The following is an 11,046-nucleotide window of genomic DNA, read 5'->3' as shown; positions in this document are numbered from 1 at the left end:
TGCCGAAGTACCAGTGACGCTGTTGCAGCTTGAATAAACAACTTGAGTTGTTTATGGAAACTGTTGCAGCACCAACTCCATACTTCGGAGACAATAAACAGTTTGTTTCGAACGTCCGCCCGCACATAAGCACGCTCCCCCTCCGATGCTGGCACCCTGAACGAGGCCTTAAAGGCAGTCACATGCGGCGACTGTCTCTCCAAAAATCAACGACTACCAGATTTCTGGTAGCACTGTCGCTTGCACTATAAGCGCAGCCTTATTCATAAGTTCTGAATAAGACCGTGTGCCTGCCACCTGCTTTGCTGATTAGCTTCCTCTGGGACCTGTAGACTTCCCCGGAAGCGTTGCACCGGGGGCTACCCCTCTTCTTACTACATGTATTGTGTGCATGCACTACTGACACAGCACACAAACGTCTCAACCTATCAGAATGCTCCATCCGCCAGCCAAATTGTTATATTCAACAGCCAATCAAATGGTTTTATTCAACTGCCAATCAGAGCGATTCCATAAACTTTATTTAAACACAAACGGCGCACAATCCCTTTACATTCCCTTATTCTCTCTCAGCGGATTCTCTTCGCGCCGGTAGTGAGTAATCAGCCCGCTTTTTGAATGTAATCAAAACATCAGCTTCTGCGACTGGAACCCAAAACAATCATGGCCGTCGACAGCCTGACGTCACAATATCAGTGACGCTCCGGTCCCACAGACGTGTTTGCGCATGCTCCCCAGAAGAGCCTGTGAACTTCCACCTGCGCGTGCAGGGAATTCCGGGTGACGTTTAGAGCCGCGCACGTGTTGTAGAGGTCTCTGCTCGTAGATAATGGCAGCCGCACGCGCAGTGGAGCTGGGCTTCGTGCAGGAGGCCGAGGCCTGGCGGCTGCGCAGCGCTCAGTTCCCCAGCAAAGCTGGCGGGAGGCCGGCCTGGCTCGGGGAGGTCGGAGTGCCAGGCCCCGCAGAGATGCAGTGCGGGGTGTGCGGGAACCCCCTGGCCTTCCTGTTGCAGGTCTACGCGCCTTGTGCTGGGAACTTCCACCGGACCCTCCTCCTCTTCTGCTGCCGCAGAGCCAGCTGTCACCGCAGCTCGGAGAACCGCTGCTTTACAGGTATCCCTCCGCCGCCTCCCGCGCTCTGACTGGCTGGCCAGTTTCTTCACGTGACGTGTGTGTCTGTCTGTTAGTGTCTGTGTGTCTGTCTGTGTCTGTCTGTGTGTCTGTCTGTGTGTCTGTCTGTGTGTCTGTCTGTGTGTGTCTGTCTGTGTGTCTGTCTGTGTGTCTGTCTGTTAGTGTCTGTCTGTGTGTGTGTGTGTGTGTGTCTGTGTGTGTGTGTGTCTGTGTGTGTGTGTGTCTGTCTGTGTGTGTCTGTCTGTGTGTGTCTGTCTGTGTGTGTCTGTCTGTGTGTGTTGTCTGTGTGTGTCTGTCTGTGTGTGTCTGTGTGTGTCTGTCTGTGTGTGTCTGGTATATCCCTGTATGTGACACTGAATTGTGCAAGGTAGTCAGAGCAGCATGTAATTTCTCTCCAGAAGGATTTAAATAGACGGGAAACTTGGGCAGGTAAAAGGCAGATGAGGTTTAATACATTCCAATGCCATTCATCGTGGAGACTACTGATCTTATGTTCACTACAGTACAAGAAGAAAAATACTAACGGTAATACTTATCCAAACTAAAAAAATAATTCTGGTCAACGGTGGTGAAAATACAGTATTGTTACTCCTTGCATGTTAATAAAGAAAATAATGCCACCATACCCTCCGGTACCGATATTAATCACTGGGGCAGACTTTCTTGAATTTTTTCAGGCAAGAATATAATTTTGTCACTGCCTCCCTGACCAGCCCAGCTCATCTTCCAATGCAAGTGACTGCAAGGGGAAAATACCTCCCTTATTTGTCTTCCAATTTGGTGCTACGAGAGCTTACACATTTTGGCCTGTAAATGCAAATCAGTACTCAAGTCTTATTTGCACTATTTTAAGCCTGTTTTGCTGCCCAAGTTGTGTCCAACAAATTGCTTCAGAGGAGTGGAAGTATATCCCCACAGCAGGTTAGTGTGGGAAAACTCAAAGCACTGGAAGGTAATTAAATAACATTGAAGGCAGCATTTCTTCTTGTCTGTTTTTCTTATTTTTTTTTTTTTTTAAATTAAATGCAGCAGTTAATTGCCTTTATGGTAATACAATGATCTAAGCTGCCAATCAAACTGTTCTCCTGTGATGGATCGGTAAAGATCCTGCTTCCCAGTGCACCCATTATGGCTGTCTATTTCAAAAGAGGAAGTGCTGTGGTTTCCTAAATAGTTGCTATAGAAACCCAAGAAAATGCAATACATAAAAAAAGGACATGAGGGGGAGGAAATGCTTTAAGTATTTATCATCCAAAACTACACAACTGATTCATTTAAAAAAAAAACATATAGGATTTTGAATTAAATGCTATTTTAGGTAATAATAACAAGGAATTACCTGGCTATTATTGCCTAGCTGGAGGCGGTACAACCCCCGAGGCACAGCTAAGGTCATTCTGTTCCAAGATGATTTATTATTATTATTAGCCTGTAGTTCCCCAAGTAGCAGCAGGCAGTAAAAACGATGGGCAGCCAAAATGGAGGATCGGAGAACCTAGTTTCTGCACATGCTAAAATTTAGCCTAAAATATTGATCACATTTTATATAATAAATAACAGTATGATCTGTCTGCTGTATCCATTTAGTTTTCCGGAGCCAGCTTCCGAGGAAGAACAACACATATCCCTATGACCCTCCACCAGAAACGCCTTCTCCGGATTGTGCTAATTGCAATATCTTCCAGTTGAAATCCGGCCTTCATCTCTGCCTGGTTTGTGGTTGTTTGGGGCCAAAAGCGTGCGCAAGGTGTCACAAAGCTCACTACTGCAGCAAAGAGCATCAGACGACGGACTGGAAACTACAGCATAAAAAGCTGTGCGGGGAGGAGTCAAGTAAGTGTGAATCACAGTCTTAGACAATCAAGCTGGTCTACATCAATCAACTTCTATGGAAAGACTAACGTATCTCAACTTATACAACTTGGGGGAGAGAGGGGACATGATCTAAACGTTAATACCGCCACTGAATTATTTTTATTTGTGTTTAGATGCGTCGAGTGCCGCAGTCCCCAATCACGGGTTTCTGTTCCCGGAATATGAGATTGTCACGGAACCCGAGGAGCTAGATTCTGACTCTAGATCTCAAGATGAAGAAGAGGATGCAGAAGTGGTAACGTCCGCTGTGATTGGTAACTTTTGTTGAAGTGAAACCTCTTTAGTAGCATGAAAGCAGTTGATTGGAGACGGAAGTCAGTGGTGACGGAAGTGACATCACTCCTGGCAGAAGAGGCAGTCAGTGTTGCCAGCTTCTTCTCTGGCAGAAAAGGCACCAGCATACACAGCCGTGTCTGCAGCTCTGCAGGGGGGAGGGGTAAAGAGATAGTGTGTGTGTGTGTGTATTGTTTTTTTGTATGTATTTGGGGGTGGGAAGTTTTTTAGTATATATTTTGTGAGGGGGGAGGGAATGAGTGAGCGTGTGGTAATTGACAGAGGGATAGGAGAGCTAGGGAGAGTGAGGAAAAGAGTGAGACGCAGGGGAGAGAAATACATGGGAAATGGAGGGGGCTCGCGAGGTGTGAAATAGGGCTCGCAACACTGCCATTTAAATAAAAGTTGCGCCCTTAAAAAAAAAAGTGTGCTATGGGGGGAGGGGGGGAGGTGGGGCCTGCTCCTTGCATTTGTCCCGGGCCCCATGATTTCTGTTGGCCGCCCTGTGACTGTTGCATGTTTTGAAGGAGGGAAAGGTACCAGAGTAGAGTAGACGTTAATGTGTGAGCGTAGGAATTATAGTAGGAGCAAGAGGTTTTAGGAGATGGGAGGGATGGGTCAAGAGGACAGGTGGTAGAGGGAGAAGAGATCAACAGTGACACATCCTCCTCTGTGACAGCGGAAAGAGTCAAGACCGGAGGAGAGATGGGAAGCGGTGTAGGATGGGAGGAGGAAACGGGATGTTCTGACCTATGGATTCCACCTTTTACTGACTATTTTAAGGAAAAGTCCTGAGGTGAGATGGAGTAAGAAGAACAGGCAGCCGAGGGTGGTCTGAATAGGGAGTCAGACAGAGAAGAGACGGGGTGGGTTAGACTTGTGCGTGTTGATTAGTGAAGAAAATTAGGTTTGTTTAGCCTGAGAGAGGGTAGAATTGAAACAGGATAGCATACATTTGTAGTGAAGGAAGTCTGCGAGAGTGTGATATTTCCTCCAGAGGCGTTCAGTGAAACAAGTGCAGAAACACAGCATGCGCTTGTGGGAATTTAGCTAGTGTCTGGGGGTTAAAAGGTCAAGAAAGGAGGACAGGGCAGAGTTGTGGTTCCTGGCCAGATTCAGGGTCTTAAGCAGAGCTGAGGGAGGAGTGTACAGTGGAATCAAAAGCTGGAAAGGTTAATAGAGCGCAGGTCTCTGCAGAAACGAGGGGTAGATAGAGATGGAGAAGGGGAGAAGCGAGAGAGAGGAGATGAGGTGATGGTCAGAAAGAGAGGAAATGGAGAAATCCGAGAAGTTTTTAGTAAAAACCAGGTCTAGGTAGTGGGTGCTGGCTGCAGTCCACTGTTGAAGGCCAAATGAAGAGGTTAGAGAGAAAGCGGGAAGCTAAAGGGAGAGAGGGGGTCATCAATGTGGTAGTTGAAGTCCCCAAGGAGAAAAACGGGGGAGTCTGTGGAAAGAGAGCCAGGATTCAAAGTGAGAAAGGCAGAAGGGGGATGAGTAGAGGTAGGTGGGCGATAGATGACCACCACGTGGTCAGGGAGAGGAGAGATCTGGACAGTGAGCGTCAAAGGAGGGAAAAGCAAAAGAGGGAGGAATTGGAAGGGTACGGTAATGGCAGAGAGAGGAGAAGAGGCGTCCCACGCCTTCACCCCTGCCATCAGGGCACGGATTGTGGGAGAAAGAAAGGCCACCTTAAGAGAGAGCAGCAGAAGTCATGCACAGAGAGGAACTTGTTAGAGAGGGAGCGAGCATTTCAAGGGGCACAGGAGAAAGGGAGAGGGGAAGGAGGGTGACGGGATGGTTATCAGGTTAGAGGGTTTGGCACCAGGAGGAGTAGAAGTTGCATGTGGGAGGCGAGGACAAGAGCATGTATAAATAAGACGGGGACCAGGATTGGGAGAGATCCCTAGAAGCAAGGAGGAGAAGCATGGAAAGAGTGAGAATGTGTGAGGATGATTTGTAGGGGTGTGTTTTAGTGCAGGGGATATAGCTGTGTAGTGACAGAGGGCGCAGGTAAGAAAGGAGTTCATGTGAACTGAGAAGGGGGTGAAGGAGGGAAAGATGGAGATATATGAATAGCATTAGTCATAGTTAAGTGCTGAGATATGCAGTCTGGGATAGATAATATCCTCCTTTCCAGCGTAGTTCAAATGCAGGAGTCAGGGCCAGTAGGTGTTGTATTGTTCACTCCTTTAGTCCTCCCTTTTAACCGCAGCACTGCATGCTACTTAAAATGGGCTGCTTTAAAATCAGGCTGCAAATAGCATAGGCTGCTGTGCTTTTAGTTATATAGCTCTAAAAAGTCACCTGACTGAATTAAGTTCTGCCCAGCCAGCTTAATTAGCACATGTGAGGCACCTTAAAACAAATGGTATTTCTAAGGCCTCGTTCAGGGTGTCAGCTGCAGGACTCGGAGGGAGGGCGTGAGGGAGGCAGTGCTGCAGTTTGCTGGGCGATCTGTGTTTATCCCCCAGCAGACTTTTCAGCGTTGGGGATGGGGCGGGGTTACACACGGCAGGTAAGTATCCAAGTTGCAGTCATGAAATCATTCTGAAGAATGATTTCATTGGCTGCCTTGGTCCCTGTGACGCTGCTGCAGTTCCAAAAAACTAAATTTTCGTTTATTGAAACTGTAGTCAGCTTCAACTCCTGGCTTCGGAGACAGGGCAGTTGCTACCCTGAAAACCAGTATTCAAATTGAATACTTTGTTTCTCACGGCAGCACGCACGGCAGCACGCCCTCCCTCCGAAGCCAGCACCCTGAACGAGGCCTAAACAGGCTGTTGTCTTGCTTAACGTGTTACAAGCTGAATTTAATTAAGAGACATCAAGGGATGATTGGAGACAGGATTCAAAAATGGCTTTTTACCTAGATTGTTACAACATCCCCTGACGCGTTTCGTACCTGCTGGTACTTTGTCTTCAATTACTTGTTTAAGGAATGCCGGGTCAGTGGCACATCTAAAGCAATATATTGAAATCTCCTTAAATAGAGGTAAATTGGGTAAAAGCGTTACAGCATGGACACTTATCATTATCAAAAAAATATGGTTTTAGCATTTAAAATTGCAATTGGCTATTTAAACGACCACCACGCTGTGCATCTGTACAGGGCTATGCAGCACACAGTCTGGATTATGGCGATCACAGGCTGTCATTTGATGATTTGTTACTAAAGCTTTGGTAGTAGAACTTAAACTGTTGGAGATAGACATGACACAGCCCCTATAATTTTGATTGCAATGATGTGGAAATTCTACTACGAAAGTGGCATTAAAGCTTTTCTCTCTTTCAGAATCTTGTGTGGGTGGTCTAGATGAGCAGGAACTAGAGGCTATGGCGAAGCATGAGACTAAAGACGATATGGTGTTTAATAGCTTCAAGAGACGTATTGCACTGGAACCAGAGCAGGTAGTATAACTATATATCAGTAGATCCCATTTCCAGCATAGCATCCAACACGTCTATGCATTGTATTGCAGGTTTGCAAAAGGGTGTGATCAAAAACAACCTCTTAAAAGGTGTGGTTCCACCTAGCCTAAATAATTATTATTTTTAACCCAGTTTTACAAAAAATAAAATGGTATAGTAAGCAGGGCAGTCTGCCAAACTGCATCAATTTCAGCCACAGGGACCTCCTGCTTCCAGAGATACTTGACTCCGTATGTGTCCCCTCGAGGGGAAACAAAATTGAGGTTTATAGCTCCAGCATCACGTGGGCCAAGAGGGACCTGCAATGTCGTACATCGTGGCTTCCTACTGGCCCACGTGACGCGGGGGATTTAAACTTGCTTCCTATAAAAGGTTCTTTCCCCTTCAATGTTAGAGCAACTGCCAATCTAGAGAAGGACCGCTGCTTTTATTACTACTAATCCTCGCCGCGTCCGTGTGCCGCGTCCGTGTGCCGCGTCCGTGTGCCGCTAATCCTCGCATTGCTGTCACATACTTGATCAGTTTGGAGGAGAAACTGGTGTAAAAACAAGACACAGATAAGTCGGGGCCTGTGCCTTTGTAAAGCATGTTTCCTGTTCCAGGTGCTGAGGTACTGCAGGGGGGGAGAACCGCTCTGGATTTCACACCAAAATGTCCCAGCAGAGGAGGAAATTCCAAACTGCCCATGTGGAGCCAAAAGGATATTTGAATTTCAGGTGAAGAAAGTTATGCAATGATAACTTTACTGCTGATGATGGAGCGTGTATTACATTGCAAAGCAATGTGTAACAAACCCTTCCCTAGTATTAAAGGTAACTTAGAGTAAATGCCATTAACACCTTACTACTATGGTATAATGCAGTAGGTACCAATGGTAGTGGAAAAAAAGCTGAGCACAGCAAGCAAAATAGCGGCTACAATAGAAAATGCTCAATTAAAAATAACTTTAATTCGTTTGATGACATGGGATAGAGCACGGTGAATCACTGTGTTTCGCGCATTCGGCCCTTTGTCAAAGAGTGTGACAAACTTTGACAACGTGCGAAAAGCGTTATTGATTCACACTGCTCTATCCCATGTTGTCACCAACCTTATTAATTGAGCATTTTGTATTGTAGCCCCTATATTTTGCTTGCTGAGCTCTGCTTTTTTTCACTACCATTGGGATCTACTGCATATCATTGGGAACTGGAGGGACGCACTGGAAATGGACCACACCAGACAGAGTATTATCCCTTATTATAGTCAAGAGACTTTGGGGAAAAAGACTTGTATACCTTGTATTCTGTGCTCTATATCTGTATACCTGCTCTGTATACCTATGTCCATATAGGAAGAGAACAAGCCATAGCCGTTTTTCAACATGCGGTGGCTTTATTATCCTCTTAACACACACGCACGCGCGCTTATACATATCAATGGTTTTATATCAGGGGAGCGCACTCTTTAAAAAAAAAAAAAAAAATTCTCCCTGCGTCCCCGTCCCCCCTCTTACCTCTGCTCTGGCATCTGGGCATCCTGACTCCATGTTGCGTCTCCAGAAGCCATCTGAGCTAAGGTAAGTGCAGTTTACAGAGGCCTTCGCTGCTTCCCTGGCACTTATTTTAAGTGCCTTTGGGAAGCGTGCAGGGCCTCTGTAAGCACTTTGCCCTCTGCAGACAATCTCAGGGGGCACGCCCCAGTTTGCACACCTGGTTTATATCAGACCCTCACTGGTGTATCAATTGTTCATCTTCAAGCAAGTTTATACATTTAGAAGCTTTATACAGGAATTGCCAAATGTATCTGGCTCAATGATAGCACTGATATTTGGAACTTTGTTTTGTGTATACTAATTTGAGAATGGTGCTGGCCTTTAGAAATAATTGTATGTAGGCTGGTGTGTATCCCAAATTGTCCAGTATAGAATTTGTTTTTGAAGTGAAACTTCTTTAGCGGCACCTACTATATCAGCAAAATTCCCTGGCAGTGAATGCAGTTGATTGATGTGCGCCCGCCCCTCCCCCCCCCCCCCCCCCATGGCAAAAGTTCCAGTGGCAGGACTTAAACTGTTGAAAAGCAAGAAATAAGGAATTAAACTTTCTAAAAATTGAATCCATGTCTCGCACTAACCAATTTACAAAAAAACATTAAGTAACCCTTTGGGTCATGCCTCACATGATGTTGGAGCCTTCCAACAGTGAAGATGGGAATCTCAAATATTGCCCAGAATGCATTGTGCTTGGTAGATGTTGCATGCGCATCCATGGTTTGAGAGGAGCAGTAAGAACGGTAGACTGCAAGTTATCTAGTAATGCTGCCAAAACATAATTGAATTTGTACTGAAGATGGTGCAGCTTTCACCTGCCCCATATAACAATAAAAAAATATAATGGAGGGACCTAAGAGGATGTGTATTGTCCTCAAAATTTCAATATAAAGTGTTAAGTCAATATGTTATAGTTAAAATGTCAATTTTGTTGGGACTTCGCTAACCAAACACTCTTACTTTGTTACTAGGTAATGCCACAGCTTCTGAACCATCTCAAAGTGGACAGTCTTGGAGAAAGCATTGACTGGGGCATTCTGGCTGTATTCACCTGCACTGATAATTGCACTACAGAGACGCGATATGCAGTGGAGTTCTTGTGGAAACAGGACATTGTTGGCGATACTATGTAAAAATGTACAGGCTGGATTCCCAGTGAAGAGCTTCAAAATTTAAGGACCACATTATTTCTCCTTTTACTACTATAGAGCTGTTGTGGGCTCTGCAGCGGTGGGTGGGTTTGGAAAGCCACACTCCAGTGAGGCAATATCTCAAGATTATTTGTAATGGGTTTAGGTACAGGAATAACATTTACAAGGGTGTGCTTTCTACCTGGGAATTAGCACAGGTGGTAGGTTTATTCACAGCAAGTTTGCTGAAACATAAGCATAGTGCTTTACACTTTTCACCACAGAGCATCTTGCGACAATCGGGCAATTCTGCCATGGCACCTTCCTTTTTTTTGCGTTCAAGAAATGTTAGTGACAGAATGGGGCTACTATAATGTATCATATGGTTGTATAACAGTTAGTAACCCACCTAGGGCTGCAACTAAGAGGTTTATACATATGTATGCATGTCACCAATTTTGTATGTACAGCACCCCCACTCCCCCCAAAATATGTTCCTGTATTACTGGTAACAGGATTTAGTAGCAAATACAATTGCATGTTAAGGCAAAAGCCGAGCAATGCCTTGACAAATATTTGTCTGCTTTATTTCTGTGTCTGACTATTAAACAGTGTAGTAGTTAAGGGGAATTGTACCCACAGGGTGTCAGTATCTTTGTTTTGCTGTGCGTGGTGGTATAGCCATTGGCTGAAAGAAAATAGTGACAATGTTGAAGTTACAATGGGCCTTCTTAGCAGAAAATTGATGCTTAAGGAAGTGTAGCTGCAATTTATCAGTTACTAGCTGAGAGACCCGGCGTTGCCCGGGATGTAAATGCGTAACAGGTAGTATTATTTATAAATTGTGGAACAATAGGTGACTGTTTGTTGTAAAGGTTGGATAATAATATTGAAAAGAAAGATGGAAGAAAATGTAATACGATGTTGTATAAAAATGGTTTATTGTAACCACACCACAGTACAATGTATATTTTGGTGCTATAAGTGATGTAAAAATGTGAGGCGTGTGTCCTGCTAGGGTGTGAGGCGGCTGTTCCCCCGCCGGGGAAGGGGTGAGTTGTAGCGCCGGGGAGGGGGGGGCATGTATATGTGTGGGGGGGGGAGAGGTGGGAGATATAGAAGGGGGGTCTCGCACGGCCGCTGACAGTGGGTGGGGGGGGCGCTGAAGGGGTAATAATAGTGTGTGTGTCCCGCTGACTGTAGCGGCGGCGGGGTGAAAGCGCGGGAGACACGGGGAGAGGAGGAGGTGCGCGCGGGTGCTGCTAACACTGTGAGCCCCGCTAATGTAGGTAACACCCCCCCTATGTGTGTGTGTGTGTGTCCCTGTGTGTCCTTTGGCCCGTCACTCCGCCTCAGGCCAATGAGGGGTGTGCGGGGGCGGGCGGGCCAAGGGACCAATGAGATTGCCGCTAGGAACGCAGACATACAGTGCTTTCAGAAATATATAGTAGATAGATTTGGCTCCTGTACGTAAAGGGAATTGGTTGCAGGAGGTGTCCACTACACTGGTTTATACATCAATCTGTTACTGCTGTGCAAAGTTTTCTGCCATGTCTGAATGTAGGGAAAAATGTAGAAGATAAATGGGCAGTCTTTAAAACATTGTTAGAAAAGCACACTTATCAGTGTATACCCTTGGGAAATAAGTCAAAACCAATATGGCTAAATAAACAGGTAGGGG

General features: G+C 45.8%; 1 protein-coding gene across 2 annotated transcripts; it reads left to right on the top strand.

Annotated features, from left to right (window-relative positions):
- The first annotated feature begins 656 nt into the window (after window positions 1-656).
- On the top strand, window positions 657-10,318 carry PDCD2 (programmed cell death 2). Of its 2 annotated transcripts, none has more exons than XM_075597028.1 (6): window positions 657-1,112; window positions 2,718-2,963; window positions 3,119-3,259; window positions 6,571-6,686; window positions 7,310-7,423; window positions 9,207-10,318. In XM_075597028.1, exons 1-6 carry the CDS (start codon window positions 830-832, stop codon window positions 9,366-9,368), a joined length of 1,062 nt encoding a protein of 353 aa, XP_075453143.1. In that variant the 5' UTR covers window positions 657-829; the 3' UTR covers window positions 9,369-10,318. The 2 variants fall into 2 exon arrangements, with proteins under 2 accessions (XP_075453143.1, XP_075453144.1); XM_075597029.1 differs by lacking the exon at window positions 657-1,112 and adding an exon at window positions 1,566-1,655.
- The last annotated feature ends 728 nt before the right edge of the window (window positions 10,319-11,046 follow it).

The sequence above is a fragment of the Ascaphus truei genome, chromosome 4, assembly GCF_040206685.1.
Source record: "Ascaphus truei isolate aAscTru1 chromosome 4, aAscTru1.hap1, whole genome shotgun sequence".
Classification (NCBI taxonomy): domain Eukaryota; kingdom Metazoa; phylum Chordata; class Amphibia; order Anura; family Ascaphidae; genus Ascaphus; species Ascaphus truei.
This window is presented reverse-complemented; position numbering and strand designations above follow the sequence as displayed.

What these genes read in the sequence shown, in the direction of transcription:
- PDCD2 (XM_075597028.1), top strand. Translation starts at nt 830, where the DNA reads ATGGCAGCCGCACGCGCAGTGGAGCTGGGCTTCGTGCAGGAGGCCGAG. An exon ending in GCTGTGCGGGGAGGAGTCAA is followed by an intron (nt 2,964 to 3,118) that starts GTAAGTGTGAAT and finishes ATTTGTGTTTAG; the next exon opens with ATGCGTCGAGTGCCGCAGTC. An exon ending in GGTAACGTCCGCTGTGATTG is followed by an intron (nt 3,260 to 6,570) that starts GTAACTTTTGTT and finishes TCTCTCTTTCAG; the next exon opens with AATCTTGTGTGGGTGGTCTA.